The sequence below is a fragment of the Macrotis lagotis genome, chromosome 1 (genome assembly GCF_037893015.1).
Source record: "Macrotis lagotis isolate mMagLag1 chromosome 1, bilby.v1.9.chrom.fasta, whole genome shotgun sequence".
Classification (NCBI taxonomy): Eukaryota; Metazoa; Chordata; class Mammalia; order Peramelemorphia; family Peramelidae; genus Macrotis; species Macrotis lagotis.
The window spans coordinates 892,776,005-892,801,040 of NC_133658.1; the positions used below are offsets into that span (position 1 = coordinate 892,776,005).

General features: G+C 38.6%; 1 protein-coding gene across 9 annotated transcripts in view; it reads left to right on the top strand.

Moving 5' to 3' along the window:
- CEP104 (centrosomal protein 104) overlaps positions 1-25,036 on the top strand; it is a 47,862-nt gene that overhangs the window by 12,670 nt on the left and 10,156 nt on the right. For 6 of the 9 annotated variants that reach the window (XM_074218632.1, XM_074218631.1, XM_074218636.1 and 3 more), the window contains 16 exons: positions 3,710-3,836; positions 5,886-6,059; positions 6,827-6,965; positions 9,837-9,899; positions 10,171-10,265; positions 12,445-12,613; positions 13,224-13,379; positions 13,909-14,139; positions 15,617-15,814; positions 16,538-16,705; positions 17,726-17,899; positions 20,331-20,507; positions 21,258-21,464; positions 21,757-21,873; positions 22,969-23,005; positions 23,262-23,343. In XM_074218632.1, coding sequence (XP_074074733.1) covers positions 3,724-3,836; positions 5,886-6,059; positions 6,827-6,965; positions 9,837-9,899; positions 10,171-10,265; positions 12,445-12,613; positions 13,224-13,379; positions 13,909-14,139; positions 15,617-15,814; positions 16,538-16,705; positions 17,726-17,899; positions 20,331-20,507; positions 21,258-21,464; positions 21,757-21,873; positions 22,969-23,005; positions 23,262-23,343 — 2,300 coding nt within the window. In that variant the 5' untranslated portion in view covers positions 3,710-3,723. Of the gene's footprint in view, positions 1-3,709; positions 3,837-5,885; positions 6,060-6,826; positions 6,966-9,836; positions 9,900-10,170; positions 10,266-12,444; positions 12,614-13,223; positions 13,380-13,908; positions 14,140-15,616; positions 15,815-16,537; positions 16,706-17,725; positions 17,900-20,330; positions 20,508-21,257; positions 21,465-21,756; positions 21,874-22,968; positions 23,006-23,261; positions 23,344-24,830; positions 25,008-25,036 lie in introns of all 9 variants that reach the window. The other 3 variants (XR_012474621.1, XM_074218640.1, XM_074218637.1) reach the window with 3 other exon arrangements.

Below are 25,036 nucleotides of genomic sequence, written 5' to 3' on the forward strand. Positions count from 1 at the left end.
ATCAGAAATACTCAAGAGGGGCAGCTGGGTGGTACAGCAGATAGAACACCGGCCCTGGAGTCAGGAGGAACCGAGTTCAAATCCAGCCTCAGATACTTAATAACTACCTGGCTGTGTGACTTTGGGCAAGTCACTTAACCCCATTGCCTTGCCCAAAAAAGTACTCAAGAGAGACTAGAGCAATTCACAGGATGATCTGAAAGTGAAAGTTGTCAGCATGTACTTTGGTCACCTGCTTGAAGAGCCATAGGTACCCAACTCTCATCTACATGAGTGGCACCGCCTCCAAATTCCTTCATCGTATATAGAATCGATTTTCCTTTTCATGCATCCTTGAATTTCTTCTGGGCAAACATGCACCTTATTGCATGTAAGTTGTCACAGATGCTGTTTCCAATTTCAAATCCTAACTAGCAATTTTCATTTTTTTATAGAGAACGATTCCTCTCATCTCACCTTTGTTAGGTTATGCTTAAGGCCTTTGGAGATTTGGGCTATAGATTTTTCAGTCTCTTTTGAGTCCATAAATCACTTGATACTAAAGTATTGATGTTTCCTTGTATAAAATTTAAATTTTCTTGAAAAGAAAATGAGGAATATAATTTTTGTTTTTCCTTTTCCTCCTTGTACTTTGTTACTTGTGCTAAATTGGATTGTCCAGGTAATCTATAACTGTACACATAAAACCTAAATAAAGTAGTCTTTACTTTATAAGGGAAAATGTTCCTATTACTGTTGGGTACTTACTGCTATTGCAAGGGACTAATAGAAATGCCCAGGGAGAATCTGGCACTTGGTACTTAGGAATATTACTAAGAAATATAACAGACATCCATGTGGTTGCAAGAGACTCAACAGACCCTGTGGGCTTAGAAGTCCATTCTAATAACTATTTAGCAAAGCAAAAAAAGCTTTTATTCTTACTGAATGATTATGACATTTTTCTTTCTGGCCTATAAGAGCAGCTTTACTTGTTCTAGTTGTGGATGTAATTACTGCCCAGGCAGCCACCCTGGGACATGGGGGACTCCCAAAAAGAGGGTTCTTGGGTATGAATATTGCTGGATGTGGCAAGACAAGAGAAGAGAGGAGCACTTTCAGATAATCAGCTGTCACTCAGGAATGGAGAAGTAAAAAAAAAAAAAGCACAACCCTCAGCTTGGGAGTCTGCAGAGCTGGGGATGGGTCCGGGTTCCACAGTGACATCACACTGAGCCATGGCCTCTTGGAGCAGCACTCTCTTCATTGGTACCATAGGAATAAACCCTTCTCTTCCCCACTTTAGGGGTCAAATTAGAAGAGCAATCACATCATGCCCATGCAGGTGGTCTTTTTATTTGAGTGGGTTTTTCTACTTCATCAAATCTCTTAAATATCTATTGAAGAATTAAGATCCCCTCTACCCCCACACACACACACATTCACACATACTCCTCACCCCTGTGAGCACATGTACACCCCACACCTGTATTGGCACTTCACTGTTCACATGCCTGCCTTGCACACACACCACATGTGTATACATACTATCCATGCATCACACACATACACACACAACCTCAGCAGATAATTAGATGCTGCAGTTTAAAAAAAAAAGTCACCATGTAGTTCACCCTTCTCTGATCCTCAGAGGATAGACACACAACTTATTCTGCCATTTTGGGGAGATGACCTGCTCAAGCTTACATTTGATGGCATGGCTTAGAGCCTGTGTCACCGGTTGAAGATGTTGAGGCTGCCTGAGAGAGGACTTGGATTCAGAAATGCTGACATCTCGTATTATCATTGCTGAGCATTTTCCAAAACCAGGCCGATGCTGATTTCCTCATTGCTTCCTTTCATTGTTGTGGCCTAGCTCAACATATTCACCAGGCTTTTTTTCATGATAAATTTTGTAGTAAAATTTGTATAGCATTATCATCAACAGCATTCATTATCATTATTACTTTCTGCTAAAGGTGAACTACTCAAGGCTAATGTGGAAACATGTTTTGTATATATGCTTCATTTGTATAATGGGTATCATATTTTTTCCCTTCCTGATGAGTAGAGAAGAAGGGAAATAGAGGGTTTGATACTAAAAGTAAAGAAAAAATAAATACTCTAAAGTCATGCTACATTAATTGTCTCAGCATAGCAGCATGAGGTTGACTGTGGATTCTGAAGGTTGTACTGGCGGAGAACTTGCTCTGGCAGGTCCGCACAGGCTGGAAAGATTTTGATGATAGGCATAGTAGCACTCTCTTTGTATAAAGGCAGACCTGTCACCAGGTACAGTTTTGTCTCACTGCAGCTGTGAAGGCAAAGAGAGGCTAGGATCTTAGTTGGTACCAGGAGGCCTCACACCAGCAAGATGACATCTTGTGGAATATCATAGCATCATTAGTATCCAGAGTTATAAGAATAACCTGACTAGATCTTTAATAATGGCTAACAGTTGGGTTTTTATGCACTAATACTCCCACAATCCAGTCCATTTCCCGGTGCCAGATAATGAATTACCCTACCTGTCTATAGTATTTGACTCTCTATAAAGTATTTGAATACAGCATTATTGCTGAAATAATCAGCAAGTAAGTAGAGCAGGCTCTGATAATACCATTTTACAGGAAGTATTAGTGCTGTACTGTAACTAATCCTTTCTCGCTCCTGGCTCCAAAGAAACTTCACCCCAGTGAAGGTCACATAGTGAACAGCAAGAACAGCAATAACTGCCATTTACTCAGCTTGTTAAAGTTTGAACAGTGTTTGACTTCTTTTGGACCCACAACAACCATCTGAGGAAGGTATATATGTACCCATTTCACAGATGAAGAAGTTTAGAATGTTAAAATCCCCTAGGCAAAACACAACCAAGAAGTGTTTTAGAGGCTGAATTTGAAGGCAAGTCTATCTCCTAGTCTAGAACTTTGTGCAGCATACCATGTTGTTTCCAATAATCTTATTTGTGTTAGGATTAACAGAAAATCATCATATAATTATATATACAATATATCCAAATTATTTCTATTTATATATATATATTATATATATATATAATATATATATATATATTTGGTCTTAATAGGGATAATCTAGATTTAAATTCACTGTATGCTTGTGTTGAGAGTTTACACATGAATGCTTGCTCCAAATACATTGACCTGAAAATTTTTAGGCTAGAATTCAGATTGATTCCTACTCGTATCTTTCTTCTCTACTTTCACTTTTTCCTTTAATAAATAATTGACCCATTGATTCAATTATCTCTTCTCCTTATATGGCCTATGTAACTTTTTAATCTTTAGAAAAGATAAAGCAAAAATTAATACTACCTTAATAAAGTCAAAAGTATCTATTGAAATAGGTCAATAAAAGAAAATGCTTGGAAACTATTTTGAAGAAAAATAATTTGGGGCAGCTAGATGATGCAGGGGATAGAGCACCAGTCATGGAATCAAGAGGACCTGAGTTCAAATCCAACCTCAGACACTTAATAATTACCCAGCTATGTGTCCTTGGGCAAATCACTTTTCCCCATTGCGTTACAAAAAGCAAAAATAGAAAAGTAATTCATGAGAATTATTTTAATTTTGTTTTCCTGAAATTAGGCTGCATTGCCTCTTGTCTAAATTAAGATATGAGTGAAATTAATAACAAATGTTATCATAATTCTAATATTTCTATGAGGTTTACTTTTTTAAAAAATCTTGTTTATTTTTATAAACAGCCCAACTATACAGAATGCCACACAAGATTGGGTTTATAGTCGTCAGTTCATCAGGACATGAAGATGGTTTCAGTGCAAAAGAATTAATGGTCCATGCACCAACTGTTAATGGATGGAGATCACCAAGGTAATATGAATGAAAACGGAGGGTGAGGAAACACTCTCCTGTTACTTAGGGGCAATGTGTGTTGTCTTGAATTCTAGCACCCCAATTTCATAGTAAATCAAATGATCAAGAGTCTTTAAAGTGGTCATAAACGCTACCTCCTCTACAGTTTAATTTATAATAATCTGACTCCCTTTAAATAACACACACAATCTAGGGATAGATTTATTACAACTATGTCTTGAAAACTATTTAGAAATGTTCCTTCTCCTCCTATGACTTCTCTCCATTTCTGAAACCTTGAGTCATCTTTGTTACTTTTTCCTTCAAGAATATAGTCTTTTTTCCCTGACTTATACTATCATTTTAATGTCTCATTGGATTATTTGTGCAGTTGGCCTCTTCTGTTTTCTTGGATGTATCTGACTAATTTTGTTACCATCAGAAGGAGATTTATTTCCCAAACCTGAATGGAAATTACTACATTTGACATGTTAAAATGATTCATGCAAGCATATGGTATGTTAAAAAAGTTGAGTATAGGTTGACTTGTTTTAAGTTGCATCCCTTTTTGTCACTCACTGAAAGTCTTCCTCTGTCATTTTATGGTGGTTCTAAGAAACTCCTGGGCCCTAAAAAACCCAGGCTCTCTCTGATCCTCACCAAGCCCCAGTCTGCATCTGGTCAGCTGAGACAGGTTGTGTATCTGTCATGAGAGATCCTGCCTGGCTGAGGGCAGAAAAGCATCTGTCTCTGATGACTATCATTGCCACCGTCACATAAGAAGATCATCTCCTAAGGTGCTTAAAGCTGAAGGGAGGAAGGGAGTGGGAAGCTGTGAACAGAGACCCCAGCCAGATGCCATTACAGAGTCATGGAAGTGTTAGTGCAGTACTGTAACTAACCCTTTCTTGCTGTTGGCTCCAAAGTTCTTTGTGTCCCACCCTCACCTGCCTCCCCAGAGCCTTCACTGTCCTTGATGTTCAATGGGCCCATGATAAATGTACTTGTCATTTATTCTGATCTAATAACAGGAGCCAAATGACCATCCTTCACTTCAACTTTCAGCTATGGGCTTGTTTGGGTTTTTTAGAGCCACTAATATACAGAAGAGGCCCTACTATGATGGAACAGACTCATCCTGATGAGAGGGCAACTGGCACTGGGGATACAAAGCACGGGAGTCAGGAAGACTCCTCTCCCTTAATTCAAATGTAGCCTCAGATACTTAGTAGCTGTGTGGCCTTAGGCAAGTCATTTCACCCTATATTTGCCTCAGTTTCCTCATCTCTAAAATGAACTGGGGAACAAAATGGCAAACCATTCCAGTATCTCTGCCAAGACCCCAAATGGGGTCACAAACCATCAGTCATAACTAAAACTCATGAACAAATCCTGATACCACTAGAGATATCTCTGCTTAGATGTTTTGTAAGTTGAGAGGATATTTTTCTTAAGGTGGGCAATACTTAAGACTTGCCCTGATGGTAGAGCATTTATCTATGTCAAATGCATACTGCTTGTTTACCATTGAGTCTCAGCTGAATGTGTCCCAATGGCCCCCTGACTTTAACACAAGAAAATTCCCTGAAGTCAAATATGTCTCAGGAAGGCAAGGGAAAGTATTCTTCAATGAAGTCTCCCAAGATTGGGGCAGAGTTAGCTCTGCAAGTTCAGAAGAATTTTCCCAAGGGATAGAAGCCCCATTCTATTATCTTTTGATGACTTTTCCATATTCCTCCTAATTTGGGCCTCAGACCAAGAACGACTCTAACCTTTCTTCTATGGAAAAGCCCTTCAGATTCTTAAAAAGAATAATCATATCCCCACTTGGTCCCTTCTGTGGGCTTATCATACGTGGTTCCTTCAGTCAATTCTCAAGGTATCCTTTAGAGGGCATTCTGAATGGAATATTTTGATCTCAACATACGAAGTAAATATAACCACAAAATAACTTTAGATGATTCACTGAAAATTTGAAATAAAAGAAACTCAGGTCAAGAAGCATCTAGGTCTATAAATACAGACTTCATTTGCAGTGATAGTTCAAAGGAAAACATTCTCTTTCAGATTTTGTCAGTTTCCCCAAGAAATTGTCCTTCAAATGGTGGACAGGTGCCGAGTTCGAAAACTTCAGTTACTCGCCCACCAGTATATGATTTCTAGTAAAATTGAGTTCTACATTAGCGACAGCTTGCCTGAATACTTCGCACCATATCAAGCAGAGCGATTTCGAAGGCTTGGGTAAGAATGAAAGTCCAGTTAATTCTTAAATTTGGTCAGTCTTAGTCTTGTGATCCGAATTTCTACTTAGGCCAAAATTTGTATCATTTCTTGGGCATAGAGGTTCATTATCTGTTCTGAGTGTTTTTAATAATCATAAAAGTATAGTTTGATTTAGTCTTAATAACTCATTCCCTATTCCTAAATGTGCAATGGCTATGCATGTAGAACATAATTCCTAAAAGCTGAATTATCCCTCAGGAATATGTTTCTGGTTCTGCATAAAGCATAGATTGACTTTCAGTATAAACTGCCAACCAGGGGGTGGCTAGAGCACTGGCCCTGGAGTCAGGAGTACCTGGGTTCAAATCCGGTCTCAGACACTTAATAATTACCTAGCCGTGTGGCCTTGGGCAAGCCACTTAACCCCAATGCCTTGCAAAAACCTAAAAAAAAAACAAAAACTGCCAACCAGGATCATATTGACATAGCATTGTTAGTTTATTCACATGCACTGTTAAAGTATTTAAATCACATTACTGTGCTGACTTTTATCACTAGTTTTCATTTGACTTTTGAAATGTAGAGCTTTTCCCCTAAGAAGTTTCTTGCTCCAAATGATAATGCAGCTAGTCATGATAGAGTGATTCCTTTTTCCCCAGTTTCTACTGCATTGGGTGTTTGATTTTATTTTTAACCTGAATATCCAGTAGGAACAAAAAAAAAAATTTACTTAATTGCACATGCTTCTAGAGATAAAATTCTTTAATTCTGCTTGGTCCTTGCAGTTATGTGTCTCTCTGTGACAATGAAAAGACAGGATGTAAGGCTCGAGAACTGAAATCTGTTTATGTGGACGCTGTAGGACAATTTCTCAAGTTGATTTTTCATAAAAACCATGTCAATAGGTACAACTTATATAGCCAGGTAAGATTAATCAATATTTCTCATTAGCTTTTTTTTGTCTTAGTCTAATCAAGATACTATAATGGGATTTCATTTTCTTTTTTAAAAATAATTTTTAATATCTTTACATCTTCAAAATTTCTCTCAAGTGTCCTTCCACCTCTTTTCCTAAGAAAGTCTTTCCATATTAGCTTTTTTAAAAATATATCAATAGGGGCGGCTAGGTGGCGTAGTGGATAAAGCACGGGTCCTGGAGTCAGGAGTACCTGGGTTCAAATGCAGTCTCAGACACTTAATAATTACCTAGCTGTGTGGTCTTGGGCAAGCCACTTAACCCCGTTTGCCTTGCAAAAACCTAAAAAACAAAAATATATCAATAACATTTTTTTTAGGTTTTTGTTTTTGTTTTGTTTTGTTTTTTTTGCAATTCATTGGGGTTAAGTGGCTTGCCCAAGGCCACACGGCTAGGTAATTAGTAAATATCTGAGGCCAGATTTGAACTCAGGTACTCTTGACTCCAGGGCCAGTGCTCTAGCCACTGCATTACCTAGCCACCCCAGCAATAACATTTTTAAAATAATCAATAAAACTGATCCATACATCAGAAAGTCAGAAAATGTTGAGCCTTACCCAACCATGGGGCTCTCACTTCTGCCAAAACATGGGTGGACAGTCTTCTCAGATCTTTTCTTTGGGGCTGTGCTTGTCCTTGTAATTTTGCCTCATTGGCTTTTGATTGTTGTGTGCTGGTAGTTTTTTCCCCTTACATTGTCTTTGTTTATTGTTTTCTTGGCTCTGCTTTTTGCACTGTGCATGAAGTAATGCAGTAATTCATGATTCTGTGTACTCATCATGTTCATCTTTTCTTACAACACTCTTCCATTATCTTCCTGTATGCCCATTGTTTAGCAGTGGACTAAACTTCATTTCTAGTTCTTTGCTATTACAAAAAGTGTTGCTTTAAATATTTTGGGGTGGATGTAGCTTTCTTGTCACTGGGCCTCACAATGGGATCTGTGAATCAATGGATATACAAGTTTTGGTCATTTTAATTGGATAATTCCAGATGGCTCTCCACAGAGATTATACTGATTCACAGCTCTGCCATGCACCACTAAAGGGCCTATGTTCTTCTAGTCCCCCCTATCCTCCTACATTAACTGTTTCCAACATTTGTCATCTTTACCAATTTGCTAGGTGTGAAATAAAATTTATGGTTGTTTTGATTTGTATTTCTCTTCTTATTGGTGAATTGGAGCATTCTTTCATATGGTTATTAATAGTTTGCAATTCTTCTTTTGAGAATTGTTAATATCCTTTGGGATATGAAGGATGTAATTTCATTTTCAAAGCAAAACTGCTCCAAGTTTTCCTTAACCACAGCATCTTTCATAAAAAAAATCTCAATTTGAGTTTAAGTTTCACCAAACATCTATAAAATGACTGTCCTGGTCAAAAATTGAAAGCATTATTTGTAAATGATGTATTGCTCTAGAATTTCATTAGGGCCCCTGACTTCTCATTCTTAACAGTTTCCTCTCTTGCAAAGTTATAATGAAAATGGATTTTTACACATCAGTGTGAGTAAATGATTTCAAATATTTGCCCCACATATTTGTACCTTGCCCCCTTGTCACAAGTGGCACATGCTTCCAAACACATAGCTAAGTTTTTTTGACTGCATCAGTACAGAATAACAAAATTGAGCCAGAATTGTGAGACATGGTTCATTTGTTTTAGCTTCCTAACCAAAGTCTATGGCAAGAAACTAAAATCATCGTGTCTTGCCACTTTCAAAGCACTGAGAATGGTTCCTGGGAATCTGAGGTATTTTGTGATTCCCTTGAATGGTTCCCTCTGACTTGAAGACATGACTTGAATGCTTAAGTTAGGTTAATTATTTTCCTAGCTGTTTTAAAATTTCCCAAAATCATTTTAGCAAGTTTCATCTACACATTTCCAAACAATGCATACAAAAATTTAGGTTCTTCATTTCTATTGCTTATCTCTTTAAAATACTTGTGAAATTGGGGTGGCTAGTACAGTGGATAGAGCCCCGGCCCTGGAGTCAGGCATACCTGAGTTCACATCTGGCCTCAGACACTTAGTAATGACCTAGCTTTGTGGCCTTGGGCAAGCCACTTAACCCCATTTGCCTTGGGAAAACCTTAAAAAAAAAAAAGTACTTGTGAAATTGATGAGGTTTGGAGGTGACCCTATATTGTTAAAAACCACCAAAGTGCAGGGCCCTAACAGACCTCCCAAGGTAGAAATCCTTTGAGTCAGGGCATCATCCCCAACAGTGAGACAGATGTACCCTCTTAGCAAAATTAATAGCAGTTTCTCACTGTTGGGCAAGCCACCTGGAGAACAACTTTTCAGCCATATATGCCTGGTGGTATAATTGGGTTAAGGGATCAATCCATGCAAATACAGCCACAGAGCTTTAAAATATTGAAATCTGTGACTGATGAGAATTCAAGATTTTTTAAATTGTAAATGATGTCTTATTAGCATTAAAGACAGGGTAGAATGAATTGAATTGGCCCATTTTAGGACCTGGCTACTGTGGAGACCAAGGTTTTTGTAATTTTGTGTTTTATGCTTTCTTTTCCTAAATGAAATTGAAATTTTGAAAGTGCATTAAATTCCTTTCTAATTATATAATATTATTTTATGTTCAACTTAAAACATAAGCAGTGATTTTATATAGTAAGCATTCTAGCTTTTGGATAGATGAAGACATTATCCTTTTAAATTCATGTCTTTAGTGTTCACTTATGTGTACTTTAAAGAAAAATAAAAAACATAGATTGGTAGTTTGTTTTAAAGGGACCAAAATGCCTTATATCCTTTGTATTTATTTTCTGCTGTTTTTGAATTCTATTTTAGGTTGCTTTAGTGGCAGTTAATATCATTGGGGACCCTGTAGACTGCAGTGATGAAAGCACTATTGTAAGTTTGGGAAATAAAATTTCAAAGAAAAAAAGTATTTCTTAATGAAAGTGTTTTCTTGAAACTATAATCAATTGTCATGCAAAAAAGCTTACAAAATGAACTGTAAGGTAGCCAGTTTTTAACTCCTGTATTATAATCTGGCATTTCTGGCTCTTTGTCCAATAAATGAAGGACAGTCTTCTATTCTGAATTTTCAGATTATTAAATTGTGCTATCTTTAAAAAATAGGATCTCTGTTTTTAGTATATATAATCTTCTATGATATTAGTTTTTTTTGTTCCCAAAGGCCTCCAGAGAGAAGTTGATTGACCATTATCTTGGACAGAGTTCAGAGGATTCAGGATTAGATGGATCATATATTGGGTAAGACTTTAGGAAGATGGATTTCTGTAACCCTTTTCCTAGACAACTTGAAGTATTAAAGAAATAGGGATCTTTTCTTAGAATCCTGCTTTTATGTACCCTATAGACTCCTCACTTCTCAATAAGCCAGTAATTGGATTGTCATAAATATATTTACAGACTAAGGTCAGGAATTTAAAAAGAAGCATATTGCATTACCCTTTCAAAGATTTGTCTAGCTGGACATTTGAATTTATCAGGTGCTGCCAAGAAGTTAAAGATTTACAACCCAAAGAAGTTCAGACTACTTTGTTGTTACTACTGCCTAGGATTTGCCACTCCTACACCTCCCTGGCCTACTTTTCTACCTGTTATTTAGGGCTCCAAATAGCAACAAGAAATGCCCCAAAGCCATTAATCCACATGTACAAAGTACAGCCTGAGGTTCTGGACAAGTTACAAATAATACTTTTCCATCCTGGCCCTGTGGTTTCCTCCAATCTTAGGGATGCAATGAAGATGGGCTTTGTAGTACTCACAGAACCTTGGAATTTGAAATTTGGGAAGGACCCCAGAAGTCAAGAAATCCAACCCATGTCCGAACCCAAGGTCCTTCATCATCCTGGTTACTTTCCACTAGTGATGGATTCCAGCTTCATATCGGTGTCCTCCTTGAGTAGTATGCCCAGAACTGAATCCAACCCCTGAGATAAGTCTGGCCAGGGCAGAGAACAGACCAGTTATCCCCTCCTCCTGCCTAGAAGTTGTGCCCCTCTGTTTGCAGTCCACTCCCTTTCAAACCAGACCTAGACTTAGGAAGTTAACTTTCTTGAACATGATGTAATCCTTTGCATTTATAGCTATTAAATTTCTTCTCATTCGAATCTACTTAGTGCTCTGGCCTGCCAGAATCTTTCTGGATCCTGACTCAGACATCCAGTGTCTCAGCCTCTTGGCTGAGCTCACCTTGTCTGCCTTTGTCCAAGTCACTGACACAGATGTGGAGCAGTCCAGAGCCGGCCCCAACCCCTGAAGCGCTCCACTGTGGGCATCCCCTGGAGACCGCCTGCCATAGGGCAGTGGTGGACCTTGGATGCAGCCAGTCATATTGACATCTAGTCCCCATCTCTCCACCTTTGCCACAAGAATTTGAGACATTTTATCATTAACCTTGCTAAAATTGAGGTAAACTCAAGCTACTAGTATAATTGTCAGAAAAGAAAATAAGAAATATATGACCTGTTCTTTTTTAAAATTTTATTTATTTAAGGCAGTGGGGTTAAGTGAGTTGCCCAAGGTCACACAACTACACAATTATTCTGTCTGAGGTTGATTTAAACTCCAGGACCGGTGCTCCATCCACTGTACCACCTAGCTGCCCGCTATGACCAGTTCTTGATGAAGCCCTGCTTGCTCTTTGTCATCGCTGCTTTCCTTGCTGGTTATCTCCCAACTGTCTTTAATGACCCTTTCCATAATTTCTCAGGAATCAAAGTCAGGTTCTCTGGCCTGGACTTTAAAGACTCTCTTTATCTTCTCTGTTTTGAAATTCAGAACATTATTTGCTCTTCTCCAGTTTCATGGTACCTCTCCCATTTTCCATGAGCTTTCAAATAGTATAAACAAAAGCTGCTTAAGGTCACAAAGGCAATAAGGGGATTGATTGTGAGCCCAGTCCTCTGACTCCAGACCTCAAGTCCTTTTCTCTACACCATGTTGTTTGACCTGTGGCAGAAATGTAACAGCTGGGTTGGCTTTGTTATAAGAATATGTAGAGTGCAGCCATTTACGCTGCTCTAAGATGGAGGGGGGGGAGAAAGACCAGAGGATTTCGCAGGAGCATGACTCGGGTGGGTTGTTAAAAAAGAACCTATTGACTAGTATGCCTCTGACTCTATAATACTTTATAGCGTATGCCACCCATTAGTTACTCTTCACATATGTTATTATTCTCTTAATTCCTTCATGTTCTCCTTCCCAAGAATATGACACTCCTTGGAGACTGTGTTTTAGATGCTTTCATATTCCCTAAAGCTGTGATAATGTTGAGCACCAAGTCAGAATTGAAAAATAGCACTAAGCAGTCATCCATATCAGGGACTTTCCAGCAGATGAAGTCCTTTGAGCAAATATTCACTAAATAATGGCTTATTGAATTATTAAAATTCTTGGTAAAAAATATTTGCTGTTTTTCCTTCAGGAAACCTGACTATATTTCTCCCCTGGATGACTTGGCCTTTGATATGTACCAGGATCCAGAAGTTGCCCAGATAATCCGCAGGTTAGATGAAAAGAAACGAGATGCCGTCCAAAAGGAGCGTTACGATCATGCCAAGAAACTGAAACAGGCTATTGCCGACCTGCAGAAGGTGGGTTTGAGGGGAAGCTGTTACTCCCATAGGGCCTGCTGTGTACCAAGCCCTTGACAAATGGGGTCCTCCCTCGGTCCTCACCACGACCCTGCAAGAGAAGGGCTACTGTGATCCCCATTATACAGACGAGGAAACTGAGGCCAGCCCAGGTTAGGTGACTTTTTCTAGGGCTCTACAGCTCGTGAGTGTCAGCATCCTTCTGGAATGAGGTGGTCCAGCCTGGTCAGCACACCCCTGGGCAGACTGGGCCCTCATGCATTGATGGAGCATGTAAACCACAGGTGAGTAGAAACCTCCTAACAGAAATACCCAGGACTTGGACCAGATGTCAGCCTGTGGTATTGAGATGCTTTTTAGAGGAGCAGCTGCATGGCACAGTAGATAGAGCACCAGTCCTGGAGTCAGGAGTTCAAATCCAGCCTCGGACACTTAATAATTACCTGACTGTGTGACCTTAGGCAAGTCACTTAACCCCTTTGCCTTTCAAAAACAGGATGCTTATTAGAAAGGATAATTTAAAAACGAAAGCACGGTGCAAATTAAAGTTGAAAATTTGATGGCTTCAAGAGCTCTTTACCTTCTCAGTACAACCAGTGTTTGCTTTCAGGTTGGGGAGCGTCTTGGCAGATATGATGTGGAAAAGCGCTGTGCTGTGGAGAAAGAAGACTATGACCTGGCCAAAGAGAAGAAGCAGCAGATGGAGCAGTACCGTACCAAAGTGTACCAGCAGCTGGAGCTGCACAACCTCCTCGACTCTGAGATGGTAGGGGTCGGGCCCCAGAGCAGGGTTTACACCTTGTCCAGGACAGGTGGCTTGAGTTACACAGATGAGGCTTAAGGCCTGGAAACATATTTTAACACAAATACTTAAAGTATTCATTTACTCACCTGATGTTCATTTTGGAAAAAACCATACCTGTTCTGCTTAAGGCTCTGTGAAGATCTCGAGATGCCCAGGGTGGCATCCCTGGCCTGGAGCCTTCCACACTGTGTGCCAGGAGGTTAGACAGTCACTGATAACAGCACTAGAAAGAAGAAGACTCCATTCTTGTCCTTATCAAAGGCTTTGTGATACAGTCATACTAATCATATTATATTCCAAATGCTTATATCCTGCCATTTGTATAGCCAGCACAATGAGACTCTGGCTGAAATGGAGTACAACATCCCTATCAGATCATCCTTACACTGTGTGTGTGTGATTGAGGTTTCAGTCTGGGAGTTGCTAAGACAATTGTTTTGTAGTGAAGAGGGAAAAAAAAGTAGCTAAATGTTCCTGTTTCTCTTTCTAGATTCGAAAGCCTTTTGATTTTCACCTCTCACCCCTGGTCCATTCAGGCAGCCCCTGCCTGCAGAAATCGGTACAGTCACCACTGCACCAGGAGGAGAGAATGGGAGAAAAAAACTATGTGGAGCCGTTCCCCCTGGCCAAGACTCAGCTTCAGAACACTCTGAGTGTTCCCCCTAAACAGCCAGCCCATGTGAGCCAGCTAATGGCCTCCGAGTCTCCTTCAAAGATCAATGTGAGTAGCTCGGAGCCAAAGGAAAACTGATTTAATTCAAACTGATCTCCAGGAGCACAAAGATCCCCTTTCTCCTTCCCCTAACCCCTACTTTCAGATACATCTCATTGAGTCCATAGTAAAATGTGAACCACTAAGCACCTCCCTCAAACCAGGCCTTGGTCAGATTAACTTTCCCATCCACCTCTGCGCATATCATTGTGAACTTCCCCTGGATCCCCTGTGTTAGGAGTAGGATTTCCTAGACAGAGGGCCTGAGTTCAAATCCTTGCTCTGCTCTGGAGTACCTGGCCAAGGCCCATTATTTCTGTGGGCCTCCCCGTCCTCACCTGTCAGATGTGGGGCCTGGACCATTTGACCTTCAGTTGTTCCACACTTAGTCTGTGATCCCATCATCATTTTCTTTACTGTCACCATGAAAATAATATTTTCCATTTAATACCCATCATAGTTGTTTATGCATTTGATGCAGATAAAACATGAGCTTACAAGGTATTTCTGTATTCTGTCATTGGCATAGTAAATGACCAAAAGCCACGTGTAGTAGACTCTTAATAAATACTTTATTTAATAAAATTGAAAGTTGTCTGTCTAGCCTTAGGTTTCCTTCTTAAATGAGAACTTTAGACCCCCAAGTGAATGATTGTTTTAGCTCAGAATTGTTATTTATCCCTAACTATACGAGTAGCTAGCTGCTGCAAGAGATCTGGCCTCAAACACTTACTGGTTGTATGACCCTGGGCAAGTCACTTCACCCTGTTTGCCTCAGTTTCCTCATCTGTCAAATGAGCCAGAGAAGGAAACAACAAACCACTCCAGTGTCTCTTCCAAGAAAACCCCAAATGGGGTATGAAAATGTCAGACATGACTGAAAAATGACTGAACAACAACAGCCCAAGCATGACTTAGCTTGACCTTACAAAAAAATAATGGAGACTCTATTAGTAGCAACTTTTTTTTTCTTCAACACTGCTTTAGTGATTTATTCTCTTGGGTGTTTAATTTTTTTTTAGTTTTTACAAGGCAGTGAGGTTAAGTGACTTGCCCAAGGTCACACAGCTAGGTAATTATTAAGTGTCTGAGATCAGATTTAAACTCAGGTCCCCCTGACTCAAGGGCCAGTACTCTGTCCACTGTACCACTTAACCCCTAATCTCTTGTTGAGCTTATTAATTTAATGGTAAATAATAATTCAAGAAGAATTTATTCCATCTTTGTTATATGTGGAAAATATTAAGGTACATAGAGCCATAATCTGTTTTTTCTGAGTTAAGATTCATATATATGTAATGAATTGTTCTAAGGTAATAATATTGATAAGCTCTATATCAAATATGGCTTGAATTATATCTTTCTGCTATAACCTTTATTTAGAGAGCATTGAAACTGAGAGTGAGACAATAGAGGGGAAGCCATAGAACAGAAGATCAGAGGATATGAGACGTTTAAAATAATTCTTATTTTCTATTATTTTCAGGTTGATTTATTGCCTTATGATGAAAGACCTCTTCCAACTGTTCTTAAGCAACAAGGAGAAACATGTGTGGAACCAGATAAGGTTGAAGAAGATGTCACTATGGTTTCAAAAGGCAGCATTATGGGAGAGCCAGAGCCCTTGACTGAGAAAGCATTGAGAGAAGCCAGTTCTGCCATTGAAGTGTTGGGAGAAAACCTGGTAAAAAACAAACAAACACAAAAATGCTCCTAAAACTTAGTATTAGTCATCTGGTTGTTGATTTTACTTAAAAATCCCTTAATGAATGGAAATATTTTAATTATTAATTGCATGAAGTTTTCAGATTCTAAAACTAAAATTTAAGGTTAGGCAAGTGCATAGCCAGACCTAACTGTTTGACACTGGCAGGTCACTTCACCTTTTTTGTCTCAGTTTCCTCATCTAAAATGAGCTCAAGAAGAAAATGGCAAACCAATCTAGTACCTCTGCTAAGAAAACCCAAATGAAGTCAAAAAGAATCAGAAATAACTGAAAAAAAACAACTAAACTGAATTCTGTTCAAAATGGATGTCTATTTGTTTTTAGTATTCATCAGTAAAACTATGTAAACTGTAATCATATCACTCAGATTTTTAGGAAGCAAGATTTTTATCCCTTTAGAAAGGGTTTTTTGGGATTTTTGTAGGTTGCTATCTTCTAAAGCTTCTCTTGATTATATTTTTAATACTATCCATTCTGTATCACAGGCCAATATTTTACCTCAAAAATTTTCATTTCATCCATTTTTTCACATTTATTTTTCTCATTTATCTTAAAATCCTCCTAATCTTAAGTTATTTTGAATAGATAAAACGAAATTTCAAATAATAATATTCTATAGATACAACCTACAATTTTATTTTTTAATTTTACATTAAAAATGAGAACTTTTCTTTGCATCAGGTTGCTAGAGCTTATTCTAAGACCTGGTCATACCGAGAAGAAGCATTGCTGTCATTGTATAACAAACTAATGACTATGCCTAATGGGACACCAAAAGAAGATCTAAAGAACCACCTCAGAGCCGCCATCTTTCTGATAAAAAGAGCCATCAAGGACCTCGTGCCTTCAGTGAGTAACTACTGTCTGATGCCCAGCAAATCTGACTTCCACATTCTCAGGGCTAGGCACCAGACCAGATTAACCAGTTAATAGAAACATAGTTTGTTTCTCACCTCCAGAGTAATTACATAGTGAGGGTTGGGTTTCTGAAGGTCCTGGGCATTCCATGTATGCAGAACAATGGGTGAATAACAGTCTCCCTTAGTTGCATGTAAAAAGAGTAGGAAACCGCCTTTTCTGAAATCCTTTTTAATCTTGAAGTGAACAAGTTTCAAGACAGTTCAGCTTTCTCCGTCTGCCTAAAAGCAAATTTCATTTAATAGTTTACAGAAATTAAATTCATGTATAACAGCATAGTAGTCAACTTGTATTTTTATTTTCCTGAAACTTTAGTAATATGAAAGATGAATTTGATCTTTTGAATTAGTGCTGAAGCTCTGCCAAGTCCAAGTGGGTGTGATAAGTCACCCTATCCCTGCCCACAAGGGACTTAAGAAGCATGAGGACGGTTGAAACCTCTTAGTGTTGTTTCTTGGCTGTCTCCTTCAGTCCCCTGGACAATCTGTAACTTTCACTGAAAAATCCATATTTGCCAGAGATGCCAAACCCCACTTTCTATTTCTGATCTCTATGCCTTTGCTTAAGTTACCCTCTATCTGGAATGTTCTTTTCAGTCTTCAAACTCCCTCTTAGAGCTCAAGGATCCACTTCAACACTACCATCTCGTTGGAGGCCTTTCCTGATTCCCCTTGTTAGGGCTCCCCTTTCCATGCCTCCGATTATTTGATTTTTTTGTAAATATTGATGTTGACTTTGCCATGGACATATTCTCCCCAATTTTTCCCATTGAATGAAAATCTTCTGGACAATCAAGACCACTTCATTTGCAGCCCTGCATCCCCCAGGTCCAGGACATGTATTCAACAGTTCAAATCCTGGATGATTGGATGCTGAGCTTCCAATTGCAGAAGGTTTATGGACATAATCTGTGGTTGTTTTATTTATTTGTATTTTTGTTGTTTTATAAAGGTCTTCCAATCATCTCTGAAATTATTAAAAATGATCATCACTCAATACATTCCTAAGCATAAGCTTGGTAAGCCAGAAACCACCCTCTCTGTGGAGAAGACTCTTCCCAATCTGCTGACCAGAACTGGGGACTCTTCTGCTCGCCTCCGCATCATCGCCTCAAACTTCATTCAGGTAAAAGCTGCTTCTGGGTCTCAGAGCTGCCACAGTGTTGGCCTGGGAGGGTTTCCACTGTGAGCCACCCAGCTGAGCTTCTTTTGACATCCTCTGTGAATGAGTGGTGTGGCTTGGATGGGGGCCCACTCTCATAAGCCTCTGGGACCCTGAGGGGGTTCAGAAAAAAATAGAAAGTCACCGTGATTCTGACACACAGGCTCCTTTGAGCAGCATGGGAATTTTTCTTTTTTTTTTTTTTTTCAGTTTGGTCCAATCCCATTCACAGACACACACAAACATGCAATAAAAATAAAACACATGCTCATCAGACGCTCCAGTCAGACAGTCCATCACTTGTTTTTCTACTGGTTAAGAGCAATTTCTACCCAATACTGGAGGATTACATACTTGTTTTCTCCAAAGGATATAAGAAAAAACAGCAGCCACTCTTGTGTAAACAGGCTTTAAACACATTCCTGAGAGAGCATCACTTGAGTCTTTGATGCTTGATTATTTACTGTGGCATATACCCAGCCTTTGAGCAAAAGGAAAAAAATATATTTACTCTACATTTTTTAGCTTAAAGTTAAGAAAAAAAAAAAAAAACAAAGGGCAGCTAGGTGGCACAGTGGATAGACCACCAGCCCTGGAGTCAAGAGGACCTGAGTTCAAATCAGACCTCAGACACTTAATAATTACTTAGCTGAGTGACCCTGGGCAATTATGTTAAGTAACTCCTTTGCCTTGCAAAAAACCAAAACAAAAGAAAGCTATGGGAACCTATTAGTTTTATTCCAGAGGTGCTGCCCATTATCTTAGGACATTCTTTACCTCTTAGAGAATAGGTTTGTAGCTATATACTTGAAAGAGATTGAGAAAATAAATACAGTTGTTTCTTTAAAAATCAGGGCATGTAATATTCACTTTAAAAGGAGAAGGGAACAGCTTGGTGGTGCAGTGGATAGAGCCCGGCCTGAAGTCAAGAGGACCTGAATTCCAATCCATGTTTTAATACAGCCAAAAATACGAGAGGGAAAAAAATTAAACATTCATTATTTTTAAAAAGCTCATTTTACATTAAAAACGTAACCTGTTTTTACCACTCTCCGCTAAAGGCAGCATGGTATAGTGTCCAGATAGCACTGATCAAATTGTCATCTCTGATGACAGCACATGCTCCTTCCAGTTCGCCATACTCAAAGCCTCAGTTATCCTTGATTCTTTACTTCACCCCCATATCCAGTCAGTTCCCACATAAAGCTGCTTCTACTTTTTAACATCTCCAGAGTCCATCCCTGCCTCTCCACTCTCACTACCACCCTAATTGAGTCTCCTCTAACTTCTCCTAACAGTCTCTTTACCTTCAGGTTCTCCTCCAATCATGACATAGCCCTGCTCAAAGACTTTCACTAATTTCCCTTTGCTAAAAGTCTCTATTCCTTAGTTTGTAATCAAGGTTTTCCTTATCCCAGCTGCTGCCTTACTTCACAGCATCCTCTTTGTCACCTACTAATACTTCAGACACATTGACTTCTACTTATTCTCATTTAATCTCTCCTTATCCTCTCATCCCTCAGTGACTTTGGTTAGTCTACTTTCCTTTCTGGGAATAGATTATCCCTTAATCTCTGCCTACTGAAGTCCTTTTTCTTCATGGTTCAAATTCTACCTTCCCTTATCCCAAGCAAAAGTAATATTCTCACCTTTGAATCTCTCATACTATCACTCTGGTTAACCTACCTCTCCCATGTACCTACTCAATTTCTAACTGGTATTACAGTTGTTTAATTATGCATCAGCTCCCAAGTCCCAGGAGGCCAGGGTCAGCTTGATTTTTCATCTTTGTAATCCTAATGCCTAAGAAAATACCTTCCATATAGTGGGCCTTTAATAAATGTTTAATGAAATGAATTTTCTTTCTTTACAAAATAATGATTATTGTGAATATAAATGTGAGTAGCATGCATAGTAATAACTTCAATTTTTTTCTATGTTTATACATGACTAATACTTTAATTTTACTCAGCCCATTAGTAATCATACAAAGCCATTGACATTCAATGTTTAAATGATAAGAATACCATCATCAAAGCTGCTATAGCTTAAATTGATTAGCATTTATTAAATCGATTTTATGAGAACAATCAATAAGAGCCAAAAAGTCTTAAATTTTCCATTAAATATTCATATTTCCCAATGTTCTAAATGATAAAAAAAATTCTCAAATGGTCAGGATTTCAATGACTACACTTAGGGTTTGGGCTCTTTAAATTGGATTATAATAATAACTTTCTGGACCTTAATCATCTGATTTCCTCACTATTATTTAATTTTCTATTTCTCTGATTTTTATTGGGTGTTTTTATATAATAAAAGTTCTTTGACATTCATGTTAAATCACAGCCAAGATTTCCTAGTATAATTAACAAATTATGCCCTTCTTTTTTAGGAACTGGCTCTGTGTAAGGAAATTAAGCCCCTCCAAATTATTCCAACTTATTTAGTTCAACCATTAAAACAGAATTCTTCAACTCATCTGGCAATGAGTCAGACGGACTTACTAGCACGTCTGTTAAAAGACCTGGGAACGGAAAACTCTGGATTTACTGTCGATAATGTGATGCGGGTAAGAGCCATACAGAACACTGCTTCTGTTGTTGTTCGGTGTGTGGTTTAATCAGGAGAGACCTCAGAGGTCAGCTCATCCATCTCTTACCCAGAACATGAGTCCCTCAAGACAGTTATTGCCATTTTATATAAAAATGAAGAGCTGGACAAAGTAACTGATACCAACTGGGTTCTAATTGCCCAGAAAAGGCCACAGGAAGTTGGAGAAAAGAGGAATGATTCTTGCAGGCTGGGACTGATGGAAGGGGTGGGGGAAAAAGAAGGGAAGTTCTCAAACTGGGAATAGCAATGACTCTTGATTAGCAGGTAGGACTTAGATACAGCAAAAAAAGGGGGGGATGGTATGATTACAAGCTAAGTCATGTATAAACATGTATCTTAGGACTAAGAAAGCAGCACAGGAAAGGTGAAGAACCAAGGTGCTTAGAAGGCACATCATGATATCTGCCCAGAGGAAATACTACTGAGCATTCCATTTGAATGAAGCAAAAAGCTTATATAAAAATTGGAGGCACAAGTAAATTGGAGTCATATGCCAAATTAGAGAGGGTGGACTCTTGGCATGTCGTCTATGGGGACCCACTTGAGGGTTTTGATGTGTAGAGCTGAGGTTGCCTGGCAGTGTTATCAGGTGGATTCGAGGCTAAGAAGCCTGGAGTTCTACCAGGGCTGGCTCTAAGACACTTGAAACAGCTCAAGTGAGGAGAACCTGAAATGTCCCTTCTTTGTCAACCTCTCCTGTTTTTAGTTTTCAGTGAGTGCTTTGGAGCACAGAATCTTTGAAATACGAGAAATTGCTATAAAAGTTATTTTGGACATGTACAAGACGCATCGGACCCTAATTCTAGACTACCTGCCTGCAGACGATGGCAACACTCGCAAGAACGTTCTTTTTAAGACACTTTTTGAGGGATTTGCAAAAATAGATGGCAAGGCTACAACAGCGGACATCAGGGTCAGTTTTGAAGATTACCCACTTAGTCTTCCAATTAAGAAATACAAATATAAGGAACATGAAATCTACAACTGGAAAAAAATAAAGGAACCAAGTCAAAGCTGAAACATTTGTCATTTTATACAGTTTGAAATGTTTTCCTTTTCAGATTAAATGGCAGAATTTCCTTTTCATTCTGAATGCATCATTAGTCTAAGTGAATATTGTAAAAAATAAGGAGGCATTTTTATATGTAATTGCATCTTGTTTTCTGAGACAATATTAAAACACTTTAATGGGTTTTTTTTAACAGGATCAAAAAAAGGCAGCAACAGAAGAAGGAGAAAAACAAAAGAAAGAAGAAATAAAAGTTCTGCAGGTACAGCTGGCAGCATTGAGAGAGATTCAGGCAGAAGCTCAAACTGAAAAGGTCATTACATCTTTGATAACTTAAAACACTCGGCCCTGCCCATCTTTCATTCTTCATCTAGCCATGTAGGTCTGGTGGTGGTCTTAAGGTTCTTTGAGTCTCTGATTTTTTTATGAGATGCATTAAAATAAACATTTCTCATTGCATAATAAAAATTATTTGTGAAATAGTCTAGTTGTCCATTTTAGGGATTAGAGTCTGGATCATAAATTTTCAGAGAGAAACCCCCTGGCACTTATGTGCAAGTTGAGAGAAGTTATCTTCTTCCCATAGGATCAGTGATGACTGGAGGTTTCACTCCTTCACTCCTGCTGAACTGTCAGAATCAATTAGAATATTAAGATTTTATTTAAGTCCATATTGGAAAGTTCAAAGTAAGCATTCTGATTGATCCAGATAACTGAAATTATGCCTGAGAGAATCAGCTTGATGTCTATTACTTGAGTTCAAACTTTAGGCATTGTGCGGTAGTCTTATCTTACAATGATATAGTCTTATCTTAAAAATGTAGTATTATCTAAGAATAATATAGTCTTATAAAAATGTCAATGTTTAAGAAGTTTTCCAATAGGTTAGGGGGATGGGAAAGGGGAAGGCAGTAAAGTGTTTTTCATGATTATAGTGGAGTGAGCAGAGATGGAAAAAAAGATGAATAGTCAAGGATTGGGAAATAATTGCATCTAAAACTGAATCCTTTTCTATATAATTCTTTTTTTTAATTTAGTACTATATAACTGAGGAATTTTTTTTTATTTTTCTATCAGATTCCCTTTAGTAGGATTCTCTGCTGTCAGTATCCTTGCCCATTGAAGTCAGTGACAAACTCAAGCAATAGAGAAAAAAGAAGGCATTTGAAAAAAAAAAAGGAAAGAAGGGCTAAGGTGATAAGAGAATAGGATCCCTTAGCTCAGTTCCTATAGGTTGTACAAATGTTTTTGTCATCCTTTGTTTGTCAAGATATATGAAACCTACCATACCAGAACCTAAAAATGTCCTTTTCAGAAAATTGATCTCCACCAAAAAGCTTCTTGTTTGTCTCTTCAAGTGGCCTCATGTTTAGCCAACAGAATTCTGACCTCTGTTTTTGTATCTTAGGACAAAGAAAGCAACACAGGAAAAGTGAAGAACCAAGGTACGTAGAAGGCACATCATGATATCTGCCCAGAGGAAATACTACTGAATGAGGCCTTTGAATGATGTCACATTTGTTTTATCTTTCACAAAATTCCTTGGGATGCCCACTTTATATAGGTCCTGTGCATTTTGAATGTCAGGAACATTAATAGAGAATATTTCCAACCAAATTGAATATTTCTAACCAGTTTTGAAAAGAATTGTTTGTAATTAAGTCACTTTACCTAAATTACTTCTTTTGCTCATTTCTGCAGATGACCCCCCAAAAAAAACAGTTCATCCCAATGCTCCAGACAGTCCTGGTGATCATGCCTCCGTTGCAAATTATTTGGATTAGTGAGTAAAGACATAGCAAACTTTTCTTTTTCTTTTAGAGCACTTAGAATGAGACAGTGATGATGACATAAACAGTCTGTTAAAAAAAAAAAGTAAAATTCCTTCTTAAATGTTGACTTGTGGTTATTGAATCCATTTTTTTTTTTTGCTTTTTGCAAGGCAGTGGGGTTAAGTGACTTGCCCAAGGTCACACAGCTAGGTAATTATTAAATGTCCGAGGTTAAATTAAAACTTGGGTCCTCCTGACTCCATGGCTGGTGCTCTCTCCATTCTGCCACCTAGCTGCCCCCATTGTATCCATTTTTAATAGTTGAAAGAATAAAAACATTCTCTTTAGTTAGTATTAACAGTGGACAAGTCATGATTCTTTACAAACAGCCAGGAAATTGCCATGAAAAGCTCAGAATATTATGAAGTAGGAGAATTATTTCTGAATGCAAAAATGGTCATAGTGAAATACAAAGAAACCTGGTAATCAGGGCCTCCTTTGCCCTTCTTATGACAAAATTTCTCTTTTGATCTGCCTTGTGATACAATCACAGTAGCTCACATGGCTGGAGTACTTGAATATCTAAAAAGTTTGCCTTAGAACAACCCTTGGGGAAGCAGTGTCATGACCCTCTTTTATAGATTAAGATTGAATCACCTCAGAAGTCAAGCGACTTGCCCAGGGTTGTGCCAACAGTGTCAGATGCTCCACCGTCAAATCTTTGATTTAGGAGGGATCTCTCAGCCCAGTTCAACCCAAGAATTCTCCTCTTGGACTCCCTGTGGCTTCTGTAATTCCAGCAAGGACAACAACTTGCCTTCTGGAACAAGTTTTGCTATGTAAAAATCCTATCAGCGTGGGACCAACAGAGACCTTTCCCTTATCTCTAGGCTAACTGCTGCCAAATGCTTTTTTTTTAATAGAAAATTTTTCAGCATTCATCCACTTAACATAATTTATAAGTTAAACAATTTTCTTCCACTCTCCCCTCCCCTAGCAGCAAACAGCCTAGTGAACATTGTACATGTACATTTGTGTTCATCATGTTTACATAATTAATCATTTTGTGTATGAGAAATTAGGACTAAAGGAAAAGGGGAAAAAACCATGGAATAGAAAAGAAAAACATGAGAAATTTTTTTAAATCATACATAATGTTCATTCAGATTCGGGGGGGGGTTGTTTTTTTCCCCCATCTGGATGTGGATGTCAGGTCTCCTAGATCTCTGAACTGCTGAGGAGCTGCATCCATCAAGGTTGATCAGTTCACACTGTTGTTGTTAAATGTGTACAATGTTCTCATGGTTCGGCTCCCTTCACTCAGCATCAGTTTCTGTATTTTGTTCCCATGCTTCTCTAGAGGTCAGCCAGTCTTGGTTTCTTATAGAACTCTAGTACTCCATAACATTCATAGATCATAGCTTGTTCAGCCATTCCCTAATTGTGCCAATTGCTTTTGACCCTGCTTCCTCAGCACTTCCCTCATCTGTCTTCCCAGACAGCCCACATCTGTCCTCATCGGTTCCACAGTCATGAGTTCCAGTGTTCTCCCTGCCTCTAGGCTCTCCAGGGTCCAAAATGAAGACCAGATCTGAATGCGCCATTGCCATGCTTTATGAAAAACAAAACAAAAAACCCTGAGTGACTTCCTCTTGCTCCCAGATACCACTAGATTGTAAGTTCCTGGAGGACAGGGTCTTCCTT